Here is a 22,986-nt window from a genome sequence, read left to right as displayed (position 1 = left end):
TTAAAAAAAAAAAAAAAAGGCTTCCACTCGCGCCACACACAAGCACACTCAAATTTGCAGCTCAACCTTCCAAGCACCGACTGACACGCACCACATTTCTCCCTCTCGCAAAGCTAATTTGCATTGGCATTATAGCTACTATTATCAGATGGTTTCCCGTTGCAAATCCGAGTCCACAACCGCCGTGGTCTTTCTTTCAGGTTGACCTTATGAATATTCTACGTGAAGGCTCTGAGGAGAAATAGTCCTTTAAATCCCGTCTGTAATCAGCCTATAACTCCAAATCCGATACCTCATTTACATCGATCAGTTTTAAATCACGATATAACACTTTCAAATGCTTATTATTGGCCTATATGGACCGTTATAATAAAACATAATAATAACATTGTCAAACAAATCATTCAAATGCGTGTAACTATAGGGGAATAGGTAAGGATAGACAACATAAGCAACGATGTAAACAGGTTGTGTATGCTTAGACATGTAGAGCGAGGCATAGTAAACTGTGACCGTATCATTCAACTTATTTTATTCTGTACTGCAGCAAACAGAAAGATGTCGTTGAAAGGGAAAGTTAGACTTGATAGGTAATAAATGAGTTAAAGTATGCAATCCTTTTATTCATCTAAGCCAATTAAATACATTTGTTTATGGTTACATTGCAGCAAGCCAAATGCATATTTTTATGACAGATTAATTGTCTCAATACCCATTTTGTCTCAAAACATACATTGCAGGATTGAAGCAGCAATTTGTCAGTGAATTAAAAAAAAGTTTAAAATCTGGTAAATTATTATGATTCTTGACCAATCACATGCAGAGTTCAAGGCAAAAAAGTATCAGCTCAAGTCCTACTGTCTCTTCTGAATCTATTTGAATGGAGACAGAACTGTAGCAGAATATTAATGACTGTGGCCCTGAAAAGACTCACGCCATCACCATAGAGTCCCTCTCCGTAGACAAAATCTTCTCCTCACTCCACAACAAACAAAAAAAAATAATTCTGGAGGACCAGCACCCATATTTAAAAAAACAAAAAAACAATTCGGAGTGCTGATCTAGGATCAGGCCCACCCTGTCCTTATAATTGTAATAATTATGATCTAAAAAAATAAAATAAAAAAATGATCCTAGATAATACAGGCTTGGGAAAACATAAATCATAGCATCCCAGTGTTCTTTCAGTGGTTGGTTGGTTGGACCGGAGAGGTCTAAGAGTCCAGCGAGTTTTGTTTTGTGGTGGAACAATAGGAGTAGGAGAAAGTGAGGGGAATTGTGTGTGGAGGCTGCCTGTAGACATCTACACCCAGTATTTTCTAACCTCCGTGGAGAGTAGAGATGAATACTACGTTGTCCTTGTCCTGTAGCTCGTACTCCAACTCACCCTTCAGAGAGAGAGATTTCATTCATTGAATTTATATAAAAGGTGTGTGTGTGTGTGTGTGTGTGTGTGTGTGTGAGAGACACACATGCATGCTAGGGATATTTAATATATACGTATGTTTAAATAAGGAAAGAGAGAGACACACACAAACAGTCAGACATTCACACGTATGCTATAACAGGTAAATAGAAAAGACATGGAGGAAATAGACAAAAGGGAGTGTGGATTTGCTCCTGTTAAAAAAACTAAACAGAAATGGTATCAAAAGTGTGCTCATAACTATATATATATATTTTTAAATGCATTTAGTCTCAAAAGACCGGTATAGTTTTTAGAGATACGCTGTAGCATATACCGTGCAAATGAACAATGTGCGTGAGCTTTTTGTGTTTAGTCTTTTACACCCAATACACACTCTGTTAGAACACCCACCATCAATTCCCAGTCGGCATCATTGATAAGTACCAAGATCCCAGGCCTCCTATTAAAATCAAGGGGAAAAGACATTGCATTGAACACCTCAGAATACCTCAGACACACAAGTAAGGCAATCTAGTCTGAAGATAATTCTACACAAGGAAGAAAAATGATATAAAAAAATCACATGCATGTGTTTTACACATCACAGGAGGACGCGGATCGGGTGTGTGAGATCATGTGTTGTAGACTGCGGTAGCCCGCTTAAATCTGACTATGCTAGCTGAAGACGTAGCGACATGCGGCACAACTGCGGGTAGTTTATTTTTCCTCTCTTGCTGTACGTATGAAGTTGCCTCCATCCCCACCGCGGTCGGTGAGCTCTCGACGTCACAGAGTCAGAGGGCTACACGCAATGCTCTGATAGGCTGCTTTACCTTCAAAACGCACTTCCCCTTTCCATACTGCATAAAATACATAACCTCCCCTGACATGGCCAGTACACCTTAAAAAACATAGTCCCGGGTGACTCCGTTGGTAGGGTTGTGGGTTCGATTCCCACGGGGGACCAGTATGAAAATCTATGCACTCACTACTGGAAGTCGCTCTAGATAAAAGCGTCTGCTAAATCACTAGAATGTTTTTCAAAAATTAAAGCATTAAAAACAGACTCCACTAATGTGGTGCAGCTGTTAAAAATGTCAGTTTTTCAGGTTAAAAGAAAAGAATCCCCGTTTGGAATACAATGTGACCTTACAATGATTAAGAGTAGACAGATCTATAGGTAGTAGCACAGATTTCCTCCCTCTCTCACATGTCCTCCCTTCATTAGCTAGTTACCCCTATAAATAGACCCCTATAAAAAAGGAACAATAAAAGTCTATAATGGGTGAGGAGGACAGGGCATCCACAAACCACAACTCCTGTCTGTCCGGTAGTATCCACCTCTTTTAATGATGGCTGTGCCTTTCGGACACATTTTGGCAAATATAAACATGTCTGCATCGCTCCTTTTGTAACTGTTTCACCCCAAAAAGAATAAACAGTCGATCACTAAAAAAAATGTATTGCGGTGTGCGTGTGTGTGTGTATAATACTCACACAGTATCTCCCTGGACAAAGAGCTCTGGCCGTTCCTTCAGCATATTCCCTCTGATCCATACCAGCAGCTGCTTCATGTCCCCTACACACACACACACACACACACAGGTACACAGACAGAAGCAGAGACAGGGGTCAGAGTTCAAGGTGCATGGTCCAGCCCCCAAGTCCCAGCCGGTCGATGTGACGCGACAGAGGGACCAGGGATCACCAGAGATCACGGTGTGTGTGTGTGTGTGTGTGTGTGAGATGCTGAGGGGGATGGCGAGACAGACGTCTCGAAGCCGGCCATCGCCCTCATTCACCTCTGGGACATTAGGTTTTATATTAGGGTCTCTTGGTAAACAAAGAGGTTCAAATAGAAAAGGAGCTTTTAAATGGATAACATCCTGACATATGCAATCCTCCACTTCCTAAGTGGAGGTGTGCATGGTATGCATGCAGTGCTGTCCTCGTAAACCCGAAAGGTCCGGTTTCCCAGATTCAGATATAGCCTATTCCTGGATTAATAACGAAATAAATATTTTCTGTTGATTGAAATTGTTTTCTGCCTTTTGAAAAAGAGAGAAATAATAGCTTTATCTCTGTCCAGGAAACCGCTCCTAAACAGAGATTAGGAATTGATTGACAGAAAATGCAAAGCCCAAAATAAGGAATTCAAATGATTGTGTCTATATGCATTTGAAAATAAAACACATCCGTGTCTTTTTTTAAAGAACTTGAACGTCAGTGATATTTAAACATTTTCCATGAGTCTGACCTCTGGAGCAATCGGTTGTTGTTTGGGAAAACGACCTCGCATTAACAATGGCTTGAGCTACTTGAACTGTCAGGCTACAGAGAACAACATATACCAAACCATCGGGTTACGAGAGCAACACACACACACACACACACACACACACACACACACACACACACACACACTACAGACAATTATAATATCCTCTCGCCGCCATTCGATACGATTCCATATACTGTAACCTAAGCGTTCATTACTGTCCGTCAATGTGCGTGTGAATGCAATGTGTGGTTCCTTATAAGAAAAACGATGTGCTCTTATAAGATCATGGCCGTCTGCAGATGTACAGAAGGACAAGGCCTCGCGATGGCATACGAGAGCAGGACTGGGACTGCAGTGTCCCCATATCACAGAAACACACACACACACCAGCCTCCCCATCCCTAACACAGCATCATCAGCCTCTCTCACCGGATCCAACCAGTTCGCTCAGTGCTGATATGGATGTGAGAGGGAGGGAGGGAAAGAGAGAAGGGGAGAAAGAAGCGAAAGGATGTATAAAATAGCAAAGTCTACGCTGCGGTCGGAAATAATATCCGAGGCAGGACTTTTGATGAAATGTGACGAGGCTGTGCTCGATGCTCACTAAAGCGTAGAATCATTTCATTATTGCCATCCCCACTGATGTGCTATTTCAGATCCATAACCTCTGAACAGGGCATGTCACAGAAAGGACGTGTAAAAGAAGCATAGGGGCCAGTCCACAGACAGCCAACCCCTTTCCCATCAGACAGAGACAGAGAGAAAGCTCTTCACAGAGCTAACACCCCTCTTACTCTACACCAGTGACTCTGCGGACATCGATAAAGCGGAAACCATGCATGGGAGTCGTGGAACCCAGTCCGTCTAAGACATAGAGTCTCTCTGCTCGTTACAAAACAGTCCTAGTACCTGGGGGTACTGTAGGTGTTTGGTGGGGCTTTATATGGCACCTCTGAGGCGTGTGGGGGGGGGGGGGGGGGGGGGGGGCAGTATCAGGTTAATTGGATGGCTGTCAGACCTCTTCACAAGTGTAATGATTGGCCTACCTTCCTTCCTCCCCCCCTGCCTAGAACCCCCGCTCTCTCTCTCTCTCCCTCCTCTTCCCCCGCTCCCACTTCCCTCTCACCAGCACCTATAAAGAAGAGTGATGCAGAGCAAAGGCAATGAATATTGACTTGAACCTCAGCACAGTTCTAAAAAAAGAAGCCAATCACTCCACTCTCATAATTTCGCCTTTGTGGGAGCAAGATACTCTCTACTCTCTCGCAAAAGCCGCTGAAGTCTATCGCAACCCCCCCCCCCCCTTCCCGCCCTGACTGTCGATTTTCCTTCAGAGAGACAGAGGTCAGGGTGGCTGAGGGGGCAGAGATGAAGGTTCTCCTGGACTCTGGTCTGCTTTCGTTGTCCTGGGTAGTACTCATTAGGATATGCAACAGAAAACAAGAGTTTCTTATTGGACGAGTTCAGGTAGTCCCTCCCCGATTCAGCCAGTTTTCTGTCGTTTCGTGCCTAGTGAATACGACCCTGTTTGTGTTTCAGCCCACCCATAGGCTGTAGGGGTAGGAGAGCGCAGGTGGGGCGGGCCGAGGATGATGGAGGACAACAATGGAGAGGAGGAGGAAAATGAGGAATGTGCGTCACAGGCTCCATGCAGGTGCATTATGGGATAGCGCTGTCTGGGTCGGAGGGGAGAGGGCGTCTGAACGGCAGGCTCAAAGCATTCCCTCTCTTTTTCTTTCCTCTTAATTCCCCTCGTTCTCTCCGTGCGTTGCACTACTATTGATATGGTGGTTATCTGTGGGTGGGAGGAAATAAATCATCCATCTTGCTGGGATGTGTGTGGGACATTTTCTGGGATGTGTGTGTGTGTGTGTGTGTGTGTGTGTGGGGGGGGGGGGGTCTTAGGCAGGGGGGAATTCAGAGCCAGGGTCATCAATCACTCACAGGGGTTAAAGAGAAATATTGAGGATTCAGAAAGGGATTATCTCTCTCACACTCACTCACACACACACACACACACACACACACACACACACACACACACACACACACACACACACACGTCCAGCGGACAGCAGATCAACAAGGTCATCCTAGGCTCGCATTCTCTGCTCTGGCCAACTTTTGTGTTAAGGTTGTCCTGGAAACTACACTGCCACGGAGACCAAATCTTTGTTTGTAGGAGGTCAGAACAACCCAAACGACTCCTATCAATCCCTCACAGTTCTACTATGGGGTCTAGCAAGGGAGTGGACATTCACACACTTCAACACGGTCACTCACACACAGTCATTGACAGACACACATATCGACAAACAAACAAACGAAGAAAAAAACAACAATACGTTCTGAAGCACACCACACACCTACACTACCGCTCAAAAGTTTGGGGTCACTTAGAAATGGCCTTGTTCTCCATTAAAACATACATGAAATGAGTTGCAAAATGAATAGGAAATATAGTCAAGACGTTGACAATCCTCCATTTGCGGCAATTACAGCCTTGCAGACCTTTGGCATTCTAGTTGTCAATTTGTTGAGATAATCTGAAGAGATTTCACTCCATGCTTCCTGAAGCACCTTCCCATAAATTGGATTGGCTTGATGGGCACTTCTTACGGTCAAGCTGCTCCCACTACAGCTCAATAGGATTGAGATCCGGTGACTGTGCTGGCCACTCCATTATAGACAAAATAATACCAGCTCAACTGCTTCTTCCCTAAATAGCTATTGCATAGTTTGGAGCTGTGCTTTGGGTCATTGTCCTGTTGTAGGAGGAAATTGGCTCCAATTAAGCGCCGTCCACAGGGTATGGCATGGCGTTGCAAAATGGAGTGATAGCCTTCCTTCTTCAAGATCCCTTTTACCCTGTACAAATATCCCACTTTACCACCACCAAAGCACCCCCAGACCATCACATTAACTCCACTATGCTTGACAGATGGCGTCAAGCACTCCTCCCATCATCTTTTCTGCGTCTCACAAATGTTCTTCATGATCCGAACACCTCAAACTTAGATTTGTCTGTCCATAACACTTTTTTCCAATCTTCCTCTGTCCAGTGTCTGTGTTATTTTGCCCATCTTAATCTTTTATTTTTATTGGCCAGTCTGAGATATGGCTTTTTCTTTGCAACTCTGCCTAGAAGGCCAGCATCCCGGAGTCGCTTCTTCACTGTTGAAGTTGAGACTGGTGTTTGCGGGTACTATTTAATGAAGCTCAGTTGAGGACTTGTGAGGCGTCTGTTTCTCAAACTAGACACTAATGTACTTGTCCTCTTGCTCAGTTGTGCACTGGGGCCTCCCACTCCTCTTTCCTTTCTATTCTGGTTAGAGCCAGTTTGCGCTGTTCTGTGAAGGGAGTAGTACACAGCATTGTACGAGATCTTCAGTTTCTTGGCAATTTCTCGCATGGAATAGCCTTCATTTCTCAGAAAAAGAACAGACTGACGAGTTTCATAAGAACGTTTGTTGTTTCTGGCCATTTTGAGCCTGTAATCGAACCCACAAATGCTGATGCTCCAGATACTCAACTAGTCTAAAGAAAGCCAGTTTTATTGCTTCTTTAATCAGCAAAACAGTTTTCAGCTGTGCTAACATAACTGCAAAAGGGTTTTCTAATGATAAATTTGCCTTTTAAAATTATAAACTTGGATTAGCTAACATAACGTGCCATTGGAACACAGGAGTGATGGTGGCTGATAATGGGCCTCTGTACGCCTATGTAGATATTCCATTAAAAAAATCTGCTGTTTCCAGCTACAATAGTCATTTACAACATTAACAATGTCTACACTGTATATTTGATCAATTTGATGTTATTTTAAATGGACAAAACAATTGCTTTTCTTTCAAAAAACAAGGACATTTCTAAGTGACCACAAACTTTTGAACGGTAGTGTGCTAAAAAGGATATGACAAAACAGGACACAAAAAAGATGTGCCTTTGGCCTCCACTATAAAAAAAATGTCCACCGTCCCTCCTACTTTGGTTCTGTTTACGAATAGAATGATTTCAATGTCACTGATTCATCTAGATCTAGACCCGAGATGACTCTGAGGTGCTGTACTATGATGAAAGGAGTAAATCACAGGGGATGGCTCTGAGGTGCTGTACTATGAATGAAAGGAGTAAATTACAGGGGATGGCTCTGAGGTGCTGTACTATGAATGAAAGGAGTAAATCACAGGGGATGGCTCTGAGGTGCTGTACTATGAATGAAAGGAGTAAATCACAGGGGATGGCTCTGAGGTGCTGTACTATGAATGAAAGGAGTAAATCACAGGGGATGGCTCTGAGGTGCTGTACTATGAATGAAAGGAGTAAATTACAGGGGATGGCTCTGAGGTGCTGTACTATGAATGAAAGGGGTAAATCACAGGGGATGGCTCTGAGGTGCTGTACTATGAATGAAAGGAGTAAATCACAGGGGATGGCTCTGAGGTGCTGTACTATGAATGAAAGGAGTAAATCACAGGAGATGCCTGAGGTGCTGTACTATGAATGAAAGGAGTAAATTACAGGAGATGACTGAGGTGCTGTACTATGAATGAAAGGAGTAAATCACCGGAGATGGCTCTGAGGTGCTGTACTATGAATGAAAGGAGTAAATCACCGGAGATGGCTCTGAGGTGCTGTACTATGAATGAAAGGAGTAAATCACAGGGGATGGCTCTGAGGTGCTGTACTATGAATGAAAGGAGTAAATCACAGGAGATGACTGAGGTGCTGTACTATGAATGAAAGGAGTAAAATCACAGGAGATGACTGAGGTGCTGTACTATGAACGAAAGGAGTAAAACCAGTTGAGTGTGTTGAGCTGCAGTTCCACTGCAGTAGGCCTCCTCCTCTGGGGATGAGCTCTGCAGTTTTAGGAGACCTTTTCCTCCATTCTACCTACTTTCACTTCCTTATTTCCACCAGGAGAGCACAGGAACAGGTGGATAGAGAGAGGAAACAGGGCCACTCGTCCATCCCGCCAACCCCCCAAAATGATTTTACACAAAAAGAAATTGGAGGCTTTGTCACAATTGTCCCCAAATACCCAAACACCCCTTCCTGGGCCCCCTTCCTTCTTCTTCTTCTCCTCCACAGCCACCCCTAACTCTCCTTTCCTCCCTGACTCTGCGTTGTGGATGGAAGACCCATCAACAGTATCACTGGCTGCATTTACAAGTGAATGAGGTCTAATAATGGAACAGTTAGGAGAATAATGGGTCGAGGCCCGGGGTGGCTCACAGATGTTGGTGGTGCTGGAGAGGGAAGGAAGGAGGGCGCTCCAACACCATGGTTACTGAGGAAAGACTGGAATGAGAGAGGGGAGATGAGGGGGGGTGAGTGGACTATTTTATACCCGATTTTCAATGGAGAAGGGGGGGGTTGGCCGAACTGAGGGGCCAAGGCAACCAGACAGGCAGGCAGGCCACTGGCTAGCATGGCCAGCTCAACAGCTGTCCAGGCACCATGTGAACACGGGCTGAGAGAGGTCAGAGAGAGAGTGATGGAGGGAGGGGGAGAGAAGGGAGAGGGCAGACGCAAGGACACCAGTGGTGGGAGAAAGAGATGGATGCAGGAGAAAGAGAGAGAGCAGAAAGATAGAGCAGCATGATTTAGTAGGATTTGTACTGGGGTTTTGTGTCTGCATATTAGCCCCCGCTGAGTAGGGGCCATAAGAGCGGCTAACGCACAACCCCCTCCTCCCTTTTAGTCGGCGTTAGAGGAGAAAGGAAGGAGATATATTGAACTAATGAAGTCATCTATGCACGTGACAGTTGAGTTTTGTTTAGTCACATGAAAGAGAAAGGCTATTTTCTCAGGATCAATTAAGAGGGGGAGGGGAGGCAATCAGAGGAGGCAGAAATACCACACCTCCATCATCCTTCAGTCGCTGAATTTAAACTGAATTCAGTTAGAGGTCTGTTTTAAAACAGAACTGTGCAGAATCAGTCTGTACTGCATAATCAGGGCCTATCCTTGGCTTGAAGTAATGTCTCTTAAAAAATATATATAGTAAATGAAAGTAAATATTCATTGACAATTGATCAACAAAAATGTTGCTAAACAATTTGTACTCACAGGGTTCTGATTGGTTGGGCAGGGTCACATGATGCTCCTTCACGCTGCCAAACAGTAGCTCCGCCCCTCCCCTAGGAAGTAAAGGGCATTTAATTACATATCTGTTCCATAGTTATCACATAGGTTGGTAGAGTAACTTTGCAGTGTCATATTGAATTGGTAAAATAAAAAGTGCAGCCAGGGTGGTATTAGATTTACATAATCTGGAATTAGAGGGCATGGTGGCGAGTTAATCCCCGAGGAAAGGAGAACAGGCTGTGGAGACTAGACACACTGAAGAATAGGAGAAGATATGGTAAAGAAAAAAGGGAAGAATAGAGATGGGGAGAGAGGTGAGACACTGAAGAATAGGGAGATGGGGCTCCCCTGCAGTGAACGAGTGTGTGGCATCGGACGCCAGCAGAGATAATTCAATAAAGCACGAGTGGACGCTTATCATATCACGGCTGTGAGCCTCCCCTTCAGACCGTTATGACAGGTCCCACTGGCCTCCCTCAATAAGGACAGAGACAGACATCCGAGAGGCGACTGAATGCCACCACCCAAGAATAGGGACAATAAGGAGACCATCTATTTGCGAGGGACTAGGCTATAAACAGCGCATTCGGAAAATATTCAGATCCCTTGACTTTTCCCACATTTTGTTACGTTACAGCCTTATTTAAAATAATAATAATAATAATCCTCAATCAATCTACACACAATACCCCATAATGACAAAGCAAAAACAGTTGTAACATTTTTTGCTAATAAAAAATTAAAATGAACTATCACATTTACTTAAGTATTCAGACCCTTTACTCAGTACTTTGTAGAAGCACCTTTGGCAGCGATTACAACCTCCAGTATTCTTGGGTATGTCGCTATAAGCTTGGCACACCAGTATTTGGGGAGTTTGGATGGTTGGATGGAGAGCATCACTGCACAGCTATTTTCAGGTCTCTCCAGAGATGTTTGATCGGGTTCAAGTCTGGGCTCTGGCTGGGCCACTCAAGGACATTCAGAGACTTGCCCCGAAGCGTTGTCTTGGCTTTTTATTTTTTTAATTTTTTTTATTTCACCTTTATTTAACCAGGTAGGCTAGTTGAGAACAAGTTCTCATTTGCAACTGCGACCTGGCCAAGATAAAGCATAGCAGTGTGAACAGAGTTACACATGGAGTAAACAATTAACAAGTCAATAACACAGTAGAAAAAAAGAGAGTCTATATACATTGTGTGCAAAAGGCATGAGGAGGTAGGTGAATAATTACAATTTTGCAGATTAACACTGGAGTGATAAATGATCAGATGGTCATGTACAGGTAGAGATATTGGTGTGCAAAAGAGCAGAAAAGTAAATAAATAAGAACAGTATGGGGATGAGGTAGGTAAAAATGGGTGGGCTATTTACCGATAGACTATGTACAGCTGCAGCGATCGGTTAGCTGCTCAGATAGCAGATGTTTGAAGTTGAGGGAGATAAAAGTCTCCAACTTCAGCGATCTTTGCAATTCGTTCCAGGCACAGGCAGCAGAGAAGCTTTGTGCTTAGGGTCGTTGTCCTGTTGGAAGGTGAACCTTCACCCCTGTCTGAGGTCCTGAGTGCTCTGGAGCTGGGTTTCACAAGGATTTCCTGACTAGTCTCCCTGTCCTTATAGCTGAAAAACATCCCCCCAGCATGATGCTGCCAACACCATGCTTCACCGTAAGGATGGTGCCAGGTTTCCTCCAGACGAGACGTTTGGCATTCAAGCCAAATAATTCAATATTGGTTTCATCAGACCAGAGAATCTTGTTTCTCATGGTCTCAGTCTTTTAGGTGCCTTTTGGCAAACTCCAAGTGGGCTGTCATGTGCTTTTTATTGAGGAGTGGCTTCTGTCTGGCCACTCTACCATAAAGGCCTAATTGGTGGAGTGCTGCAGAGATGGTTGTCCTTCTGAAAGGTTCTTCCATCTCCACAGAGGAACTATGAAGCTCTGTCAGAGTGACCATCGGGTTCTTGGTAACCTCCCCTCATATCTCGATTTTTTAAAAACTTATTCACAATATACACTATATGACCAAAGGTATGTGGACACCTGCTCGTCGAACATCTCATTCCAAAATCATGGGCATTAATATGCAGTTGTTCCTCCCTTTGGTGCAATAACAGCCTCCACTCTTCTGGGAAAGCTTTCCACTAGATGTGGAACATTGATACGGGGACTTGCTTCCATTCAGCCACAAGAGCATTAGGGAGGTCAGGCACTGATGTTGGGCGATTAGACCTGGCCCGAAGTCTGCATTCTAATTAACTTGAAAGATGTTAGATGGAGTTGAGGTCAGGGCTCTGTGCAGGCCAGTCAAGTTCTTACACACCGATCTCAACAAACCATTTCTGTACGGACCTAGCTTTGTGCACGGGAGCATTGTCATGCTGAAACAGGAAAGGGCTTTGTTGCCACAAAGTTGGCAGCACAGAACTGTCTAGAATGTCATTGTATGCTGTAGCATTAAGATTTCCCTTCACTGGAACTAAGGGGTGTAGCCCGAACCATGAAAAACAGCCCCAGACCATTATTCCTCCTCCACCAAATCTTACAGTTGATACTATGCATTCGAGCAGGTAGTGTGAGATGGCGAAGCATCACTCCAGAGAACGCGTTTCCACTGTTCCAGAGTCCAATGGCGGCGAGCTTGACACCACTCCAGCCAACCCTTGGCATTTTGCATGGTGATCTTAGGCTTGTGTGCGGCTGCTCGGCCATGGAAACCCATTTCATGAAGCTCCTGGCGAACAGTTATTGTGCTGACGTTGATTCCAGAGGCAGTTTGGAACTTGGTAGTGAGTGATGCAACCGAGGACAGAATATGTTTACACGCTACGCGCTTCAGAACTCGGTGGTCCCGTTCTGTGAGCTTGTTTGGCCTACCACTTCGCAGCTGAGCAGTTGTTGCTCCTAAACGTTTCCACTTCACCATTACAGCACTTACAGTTGACCAGGGAAGCTCTAGCAGGGCAGAAATTTGACGAACTGACTTGTTGGAAAGGTGGCATCCAATGACGGTGTCAAGTTGAAAGTCACAGAGCCATTCAGTACAGGCCATTTTAATGTCAGCAACGCGTGTGGCTGAAATAGCCAAATTCACTAATTTGAAAGGGTGTCCACATACTTTTGGCCCTATATATATATATATATATTTATAAATAAAAGCTTAGTTGCACAATTAAAGCTAAATACACTGCATTTAAACAGTCAGCAAAAATCTAATGAATTCAAAACTTGGAAAATTATACCTAAGCTAAATAAAACCATTCTAAAACCACTAATTATTTAATCAAAATAGTTTAACCTGTTTTTTCTTTTTTGCAATAATGACTGATCTGGCTTTCAAGTCTGTTCATGAAAATGCTTTTTGTTACAAATGTATCCAGAACCATGCAGATCGCCACCAATAATGACCTACTTCTTTTAGTGGGCATTATAGAAAATGAACACAGGTCTCATAAACAACATCTCAAGAACAAGCCCACGTGCTAGTGCATAGCCAGCTAATATTTAGATTTCAAGTTTAGCCAACTTTGATCTATTTCATAGCTGACAAGGGATAACAGTTGATCTGCTATGAACACACCCACCTGTCCGTCTCCAACTGTTTGAGCAGCATGCTAGCCTGTCCACTTTGTTAAGACGTTGAAATCAAGTGGAGAACGAGTTGCTAATTCCTTATGTGCATGCGTGTGTCTATGTTCATTGCACATTGATAAAACACAGACTAGATAGCGAACACATAGCAGTCGGTGGCTAAAATGCTGACAATGGTACATGGTGCCACATTGCCTTGCGACAGAAACAACGTTTATTTGATATATCGCCCAGCTCTACCGTCAACCCACGTAGTAAGCAGATAGTGAACACATCCTAGTAAACAGACCAGCAGTGACTAGCCTGCCAGCACGAGACAAACATTAGTCGCCTCTCTCCCTGCATGAAAGAGAGAGGAGCGTTAATGACATTTCAAAAGTCTTTCTCTTTTGAAACTTTTGTGTGTGTTTAATGTTAACGGTTAATATGCAAAATGCCAGAGCAAGTGAAATAAACAATGTAAACATATGAGCGCACAAGAGATAGAAAGAGAGCAAGTCAAGTGCAAAGATAGGGTGAGCACAAGAGATAGAAAGAGAGCAAGTCAAGTGCAAAGATAGGGTGAGCACAAGAGATAGAAAGAGAGCAAGTCAAGTGCAAAGATAGGGTGAGCACAAGAGATAGAAAGAGAGCAAGTCAAGTGCAAAGATAGGGTGAGCACAAGAGATAGAAAGAGAGCAAGTCAAGTGCAAAGATAGGGTGAGCACAAGAGATAGAAAGAGAGCAAGTCAAGTGCAAAGATAGGGTGAGCACAAGAGATAGAAAGAGAGCAAGTCAAGTGCAAAGATAGGGTGAGCACAAGAGATAGAAAGAGAGCAAGTCAAGTGCAAAGATAGGGTGAGCACAAGAGATAGAAAGAGAGCAAGTCAAGTGCAAAGATAGGGTGAGCACAAGAGATAGAAAGAGAGCAAGTCAAGTGCAAAGATAGGGTGAGCACAAGAGATAGAAAGAGAGCAAGTCAAGTGCAAAGATAGGGTGAGCACAAGAGATAGAAAGAGAGCAAGTCAAGTGCAAAGATAGGGTGAGCACAAGAGATAGAAAGAGAGCAAGTCAAGTGCAAAGATAGGGTGAGCACAAGAGATAGAAAGAGAGCAAGTCAAGTGCAAAGATAGGGTGAGCACAAGAGATAGAAAGAGAGCAAGTCAAGTGCAAAGATAGGGTGAGCACAAGAGATAGAAAGAGAGCAAGTCAAGTGCAAAGATAGGGTGAGCACAAGAGATAGAAAGAGAGCAAGTCAAGTGCAAAGATAGGGTGAGCACAAGAGATAGAAAGGGGACAGATCAGAGAGCGACAGAAGCAAAGATAAACTGTGTGTGTGTTTGGCTGCTGCAGGTGCAGGCCGGGCCATTATAAAGAGAGCTCACATCGCCTGGAGAATGCAGAGTTGTCATTCAGATGCTCTGGTGCGGAGCTGGCCTAGAGCCCAGTATATCTATGCAAAGGGAGATCGAGCGAGAGGAGCACGCCTAGTAATGAATCACTCACTCTCTGAGGTCAACGAGTTTCAAAGAAACACTATGTTTGCTCATCTACTACAACATTTTAAAGCATTCATCCCGATCCTATATAGTCTATGACAGAAAACTGCATTTATCCTATATACGATTGAGCAAAGTTCCTGTATGCCTACTGGAACACTCACTCACTGGGGTCAACCAGTACTCTCAGTCTCAAACACTACTTCTCTCATCTCCTACAACAGCTTAAAGCATTAATTCCTCTCCCTATATGACAAGACAAATGCTGTCATCTCATGGCAGCCCAGTCAAGACAGAATAAATGCCTTTAGGCTACAATCACAGACGTCCTGTATGCATTTTCTTAGTGCAGTGTTTCACACACTGTGAAGCAGTATTCTTTTACAGAATGCAACACTGTAATTACATGTGACAATTGCTGCTGCATAACAGAGTCAGAGAAGTGATGCCCTCAGTTGAGTCGTGCACTAGCTTGTGACAGCAACCTTGAGGTACCTGTCCAGAAATGCTTCTTTCATTTTCCTTCGTATTACTGCACAGTTGCTAGAGTGTTAGATAACTTGTTTGTCTGCTCAGGGTGTAATTTCTCAAAAATACGAAATGATCGATTTTTGAGACCTTAGTCACGGACAGACTAGGCTAGACTCTGGTCCACGCGCTTGCAGCAGTATGCGAGTACCGGAGCTAATCTCTTGACATACACCCTACACTATTTAAAAAATGTTTACACCCTGCACTCTAGCAACATCTTTACTTGGTGAGTTGTGAAAGTACATTAATTGTAAAACTTTTTTTTTAAAGATAAAAAAAGCAGAGGCAACTATTTATTGTCGTCGCGAGATGAACCAGAACAAAGCTAGTAATTCGCGATAATCTATTCCTAAACGCAGCAACCTAGCTAGCTAGATAACTAGCATTAGTTTGTTAATTAAACTATAGTCATGCATTGGTTTAGCGTTAACGTTAGTTTGCGACTGCACGAGTCGTTCTCTTATGCACTGTAGCGCTAGCGACACATTTGCGATAGTTAAAAGCAACAATGTATTTCCTGCCTTTTGAAAGTAATACGACGACTGGGAACAGACGACGTCTTGTTAAATGTGTTTGAAAATGTTCGAAGGTTGCGTCAAACTAACAAAAAAACGTATTTTATACCAACCCAAACTCCAGGTGTATCGCTATGGGCGCCGCCATATTGTTGTCGCCGGAAGTTTACACACCAGCGCTGGAAGTGACGCTGTCCAATGACCTTCTCCTCTTTGAAAAAATGCTTTCAATCCCAAATACTACACTTCTAGTGTTACATTTATTGTTGCCTATCCCAGCATTGTCTGTTGAAAATTAAGATGTAAGTCTGAAATAAGCTTTTTTTTTCTTTGCCTTTTTGTTTAGGGATATTTCTAATAGCCTACTAGTTGAATGGAGGTAACAATATCTGACTAACTGTCTCATAACTACACCACGTGCAACAAAATGAGAAAACTCATACGTTATGTTTTGAGAAATATGGGTGGTTGAAGTAGTAGTAGGTGTGTGTGTGTGCCATGTCAAAGGCGCAACCCCCCCCACCCCCCTGTCCTCTCTGTCATTGGTGACAGCCCTGTCCCGATATGGGTGGGGGAGATTGAATTGCAAATCTCCTGCCTTCTGTTAGCGTCCAAGGCTGTGGTGGCCCTTTCCAGTCACCATTCATGTGGTAATGAGAAAATCCAGGAGTAGAGGCTGGGTGGATGAGTGAGGATGCTGGGGGGGGGGGGGGGCGTTCAGAAAACGGGGGAAACGTAGACTGCAGACTGACTGATGTCCAGAGAAAAGGAGATCACAGACTGACTGATGTCCAGGGGAGTGAACAAGACATCCTCTAGGGCTAAACAAGCGCGATCCTTTTAGGGACCTATAATTATATACAGGCAAGATTTAAATTGGGTTTTTGTAGCCGGTGGAACTGTCCCGGCTCTCCTCACAACTCAATGCTTCCAATCCGAAAATTGTGAACACCTCATGTAACACTTGGTTTACAGGGCCAGACCAAACTAATTACATATTTGCAGACTAGTTTTAACAATATTATAGAGTGACACAGTCATTTTCTACTGGAGAGCAGTGGTTCAGGCCATGTGTGTCGCATGTGGCGTGCCTGTGACAGGAGGGGCGGCTACAAGGAGTCCCCATAGATTTAGATAGCTAAGTATTACCATATTAGTATTAACCCATCAGTGTGATGTCACTTCACATTTGCTAGGCTTGCTTGAGTTCTTCCTCAGCTGTTACCACCATCCCGTCATAACACACTGGCACTGATCCCAGACCAGAACATAACCTAGGCCCGTATTCATAAAGCTAATCTAGGATCAGTTTGGCCTTTTAGATTACAATGAATAAGATTACATGGACGTTGTAACCTGATCCAAGATCAGCACTCCTCCTCTGATACACTTTATGAATATGGTTCCTGGTTTACCATAACATTGCAAACACGCGCTCACGTATCTCAAGCCAACTTCACGTATCTCATCAACACATTTGATCAGATGCGTTTGATGGTGGCGCATTGAACCCGCATAGACACAACACAATTGATGCTGCTATGTGATAAATCAGTTGTGATACATTCTGTGATATACTCCCATGGACGTGCAGCTATGTCACACATGGATAGCTGACAATGGAGAACACAATGGATTTGCAGTGAAAAGAGGCAGAGAGGATTAGATTAGTAGTGAATTGGTGAGGTTTGGATGGGTTTGGGGCAAAAGGAGCCATGGTCTGTTTGTGATCACATAAAGAAATAGAAGAATTAACATGTTACATGGATCATGGATCTTGGAGGCAGGGGATAGCAGAGAGAATGCACTCTGTGTGGCCTATTGTCATTTACACCCCCCATAGTTACTGCTGCGTAGGTTATATAACTAATATGAAAATATATAAACTCCTTGCCTCACAAGTAAAACACTTGCTAGCTGGCATTTCCTCGTGGCCTTTTTTAATAGTTTCACCAGAATAAAACTTATGCTTGAGATTGTTTCTCTGCCTCCCAAGCCTGTGACTCGCACAGGCTCACACTGACGTATGAGAGACAGCCTGACCGCATTGTCTTCTTGGCGTGGGGGAGGGGGGAGAGACAGAGAGGGCTGCACGGGGGACATCGGCGGCAGTGCCCCTGTCTCTCCCGTCTCGTCCTAACCAGGGCGGAGGGAATGGCTGCGTCATTGTGCCAGAGAGTGCAGCTCAGCGCGCCCCTTCTCTGACTGGCACTGGCCCACAGCTGCATGGTCTGAGTCTGACTCCGAACATCTGTGTGCTATACATCCCCCCCCCCACCCCATCTCTACCACCACCTCACTCTAACGCACGCACGCACACACACTGCTCTGCCTGTTCTGTTCATCCCCATCTCCACCATCTTGTCCCCACCCGCCCTGACCATAGTCACGTGACCCTGACGCACCCCTGTTATCTAATACTCGTGCCCTGCCCTCAGCTGCAGTGCACATGCGCCGTAGCTGAAACACAGGCGAGCGCACGCACACACACACACACACACAACAGCATAGCCAGACATCTTACAGTTCGACAGACATTTTAAAATGGAAAATCCTCACATCCTCTTTGATGTCAAGTAGTTCTAAGTATCACACTAGTATGCAACACCTTAACTGCACTGATGTCTGTACCCATGAAGCTAGCTGAAACACTGTGTCCACAAGTAAGAAGACAAGGATCAATTCAGGGATGCTGACGACTTTCACTCTGCATCAGCGTTAGTGAGGCAGTGCTGCCATCTAGCGGTTAGTACCATGAACACATGCAATGAGTAAATAGAATCAAGTCATACAAGCGTCATTGACTCGAGTTTTATTTTATTTGAAAAACAAGTGAACCATTATGTACAGTACATAAAAAAACATGGGGTCACAAACATGGGAGTTTTTTGTCATTTTTCTTTATAGGTTCATCATTTCAGAATGATTATTTACAACAGGAAAAAAAAGCACACATGTAATCTGTACAACATAAGGTGAGACAAACATAATTACATACAGTACATCATCAAATCGTTCCTAAACCAGTAGGCTTTATTAATAAATCACAAAAACACTCAAAAAAAGATTCAAATCAAGGTGTCTTCTATTTTTATTTTTTTTGCTGACTGAACTATAGTGCCCTCTACTGGACAAGATAGGCAATTGGACTTTGGCTCTCCCCTTTATTCTCACTGGCTGATTGGGGTCGTGTTCATTAGGGCACACTGTAGCAAAACATTTTGCAACATAAAACAAAATTCATAATCCCTCCATGTTTCACTATGTTTTCCTTTGTTTGGTGCCTTATGAATACGACCTGCGATGCACTTTCTGGCTGGCTGGCACTTATGCTGCATTCATAACCAAGTAGGAAGCTGGTCATTACCAGTTGTAAAGTGATAAATACCAGTTGGATGCATTCACATGCTTTGAACTCATTGAGGAATGCTGATTGGCTAATGGCCAACAAGCTGCTCAACCATAAACTAAAAGTACAGCTATCATGCTTGTAAACCAATTATAGTATTCAAAACCCATATTAATTGATTGCTTTTTATAAATTGTTTTGTTGTTGCATTGAACTCTCAAATGCTGTTATCAAGGTCATTTTCTTAGTAGGTGACGTCAGTGGTCAGCATGTGGGAGAAGTTGTAGCTCAGGGACGATAGACGAGTTTCCAGTAGTACATACCAGTTAGAGGGGCGTTCAAGTGGATTGTTCCCAGCAGGACACGACTCACATCCTCAGGGGCAGCAGTGTCTACTCTGCTTGTTTTCTATGGGACTCTTAATTGATTTAAAAGTGATTGCATAGATCTGAGAGTCAGCTCTCTATCTCAGGCCTAAATACATCATGGATTGGAAAGCAATCAGCAGACACTGACACTTCAACAAACAGATCGAAAATAAATCGTCATCTTCATTCATAGTGCTTTTGTGTTTCAACACAACACTGCTTAGGAGTCGGCAGAGGAAAGGTTGCCAGGTATTATGTGATCAAAAGGTCAAAGGTCACACTGTATTTAGTTCCAAGGACGTTGACAGATTCCTTTAAGCCCTCATCTTGATGTTGCATTTTACTAAAGCATTTCAGCAACAATACAATTTAAAAGAGAACATTTTATGAATTTGAGTGAGTGAAAATCGCACGATCCTACAGTAAATATGTGAAATCAAAAACGCTTTTGATGGTTTTAAAATCTAAATGTCCTTTTCAACACTCTGTCCATATCATATCAAACACACGTTATCATACATACAAAGCAAAACACATCATACAGTCACTGAGGGGGTTTGAGGTAGCCTGATCCCACATCTATTTCTGTTGTTTTGCAATCTCGTTTAGTTTCTTTGGCTGACAATGACCAGAGAAGTTGGCAAGAAGACAGCACAAACAGGTCTGGGACCAGGCTAGATCTGAGGGGGCCTCCATTCTGCCCTGAGAACATTCTGGTCACTTTCAGACTAAAGCACATTCATTCACACTGGTTAAAACCTGAATCCTATACGGCAACAGCAGAGGCTCAAACATGTTATGTTACCATGTCAACAAAGTCTTCAAACATGTCAACAAAATCTGCCGGTCAGCAATAAAACCACACAGAAAAACGTTATCTAAATAAAGTTGAAGAAAAGAGTAGTCAGTGTTTTTACATGTAAAAAAGCACATTAATTCACTCAAACAGGTCAGAGTGCTTTAAGGATATTTCTAATGGTGTGTTTGTGACAAGTGAGGACAAGGCAAACATGCTCATATGATGTCAATGGGACAGGAGTCATTATGAAACATTAATGGCATGCCAGAGATAAGGAGAGGGAGAGGGAGAGGGAGAGCTTCCCAAAATAGCTCCTATTAAAATAAAGGATACCAAACGGTACTCAAACAAAATCAGAGTCATATGAAAAATGGATGACATGCCAGAGATAAGGAGAGGGGATGCTTCTCAGAAGAGCCTCAATAAGAGAACTGCTTCTGAACAGCACACAAACAAAACCCACAGAGAGAATTGCTTAGTATGCCTCCAACAGCTGATATGACTTGGCAACATACATTATTGTGTGTTGTGGGGGCGAATAAGTGTCTGTCTGTATGAGCACACTGCGTGTGTCAACAACAGGGGACCTGATGGACTATGTGATGAAGGAATGGCAGCCACACAGAGAGTCTATACAAGAAGAAGAGATTCTAGAACACACAACCTCTCAGTCAGAAGCTGAGGTCCGATGAGACAGGTCAGAAGTCATAGAGATAGATGCCGATGTATCTCTGGGGTACTGGTGTCCTGAAGTACACACACATTGTGTTAAATAGGACTCTCTCTTCAAGTCAGACAGAACACACACACACACACTGTGTTTACTATTACTCTCTGACAGAACAGTGTGCGACAATGAGCCAGTAAGTACAGACGTAATAGTAAAGGTAATAATGAAGGTGTTGAAGACAGATCAGAGCTTCATGTGATCTACCAGAGATCAGCTAGATCCAACTTCTCATGCACTGTTTGACCCTCAGCGCACACCATATCTGTAGTTCTTTGTAGCTTGCTGATGGGTAGAAGAATACCCAATTTCCCACTCCTCCTCGACCCACTCTGTCTTTCAGCATTTAGGGAGGGAAATATTACAGCCTATTGAAGAGCTCTGAAAAAAGCCCTTTGTGCCTTTTTTTGGGGGGGGATATACAGTGAGATGCTCCTTCTCGCCTCCTGTCTTCTCTAAGTACACTCTTTTGTCTCGGTTTAGTCGGCCTCCTCCCCACTTATTCACTTTGGACATCCACATCAAGGTGCCTTGCAGTATGGGGAAGCGGGTCGTACCACTGTGAGCGCAGTGCTTTGTATAGGGGTGTTCAGTGAGATGGGTGCTATAGTTCGCTGTGGCGTACAGGAGGCTCCAGCTTGTGAGACAGAGCGGTCAGGACTTTGTTGAACTTCTCATAGCGTTCCGATTGGCTGCCCTCCGAACCCCTGCTTCCCCATAGCAACCTCATCTGGAACTCTGTCCGGAAGATCTCCAGAACTTCCTGACTCTCCTGGAAGCCTGGTGGAGGGGGGAAGAAAGAGAGGAAGAAAGAGAGAAAGAAAGAAAGAGAGAGGACAGAACATAAGAGAGAAGATAAAAGAGAAGAAAGTGGAAAACAGGCTAGTTAAGGTAGTGATTGACATCCTGCTCAAAACACCAGTCATCACCAGGGACTGGAATCAATAAGAACACACGGCCAATGTAAACACACTGTAACCATCACCCTACCACAGATGTACACAACGCAACACCTCAATCGTTATTTCAGATCAATGACAATGAAGCATAACACATCATATCGAACACACCCACACCGTCAGATATTACGATGCCTCAGCATCAGGGAGCAACATAACAATTTAACATGTAACGCAATAACTACAGTTATTACTCTGTCAAATAAATCAATGCACACCAGACACTACTCAGACAAGGCCTTAGTGGTTAGTCCATAGTAATGTCAATAAAGCCGACACCACACACTACTCTATAATACTATTATATACTCTATGGACGGTCTCCTGGACCTGGATTAAGCCTAATCCCATCACGAGGCTAAAAAACACACCCGACGGAGATTGAGTCTGTGATTCTCGACTGACGAATGAGCAGTGGTGATTTTAGCATGTAAGTCTTGGTTGGGCAAACTCAACAACAACAAAAAATTGGATGCATGCCAGCAAAGCCACTACACAACACGACACTAAACAATACATGAATTGCACGATAATGGTGACAAACGGTGCCCACTGTTAGGGCCAGGGCCTACATAAAGCTGTCCCAACAGCAGAGCTTTCTTATCAGCAACCATGGAGTGAATCCTTATCCCCGCTAGACCTGGCTATTGTCTGGCAGCGAAACCGTTCATTCAGCCTCATTTACTGCCTTTAAAAAAAACATAGCTGATATGGCTGACTTGCTTAAACAAATGTGGTTTCTACTGACAATTGAGATGTACAAACTACGGCATAAGGGGACGATGACCAGATGAGAGGCAATCCGTGATTTCGATTAAGACATTAATGAGCGAGCTAAGACGGACGTAGTCAATATAACTACTTGTTCAGCACTTTTGAAATGTACAGC

At 43.7% G+C, this 22,986-nt stretch overlaps 2 protein-coding genes across 4 annotated transcripts in view; both read right to left on the bottom strand.

Annotated features, from left to right (window-relative positions):
* Window positions 1-504: 504 nt before the first annotated feature.
* On the bottom strand, window positions 505-16,134 carry urm1 (ubiquitin related modifier 1). The gene is made up of 5 exons (XM_021603098.2): window positions 16,009-16,134; window positions 9,765-9,835; window positions 2,906-2,987; window positions 1,820-1,868; window positions 505-1,388 (listed from the first exon to the last, which is right to left on the bottom strand). Exons 1-5 carry the CDS (start codon window positions 16,041-16,043, stop codon window positions 1,320-1,322), a joined length of 306 nt encoding a protein of 101 aa, XP_021458773.1. The 5' UTR covers window positions 16,044-16,134; the 3' UTR covers window positions 505-1,319.
* Window positions 16,135-18,690: 2,556 nt separating this feature from the next.
* sh2d3ca (SH2 domain containing 3Ca) overlaps window positions 18,691-22,986 on the bottom strand; it is a 40,489-nt gene continuing 36,193 nt past the window's right edge. For all 3 annotated transcript variants that reach the window (XM_036977672.1, XM_036977671.1, XM_036977673.1), the window contains one exon: window positions 18,691-21,918. In XM_036977672.1, the coding sequence (XP_036833567.1) occupies window positions 21,743-21,918 (176 nt within the window). In that variant the 3' untranslated portion in view covers window positions 18,691-21,742. The remainder of the gene's footprint in view (window positions 21,919-22,986) is intronic.

Source organism: Oncorhynchus mykiss, chromosome 5 (assembly GCF_013265735.2).
Source record: "Oncorhynchus mykiss isolate Arlee chromosome 5, USDA_OmykA_1.1, whole genome shotgun sequence".
Classification (NCBI taxonomy): domain Eukaryota; kingdom Metazoa; phylum Chordata; class Actinopteri; order Salmoniformes; family Salmonidae; genus Oncorhynchus; species Oncorhynchus mykiss.
Note: the sequence above shows the minus strand (reverse complement) of the source record. Positions and strands in the feature narration are given on the sequence as shown.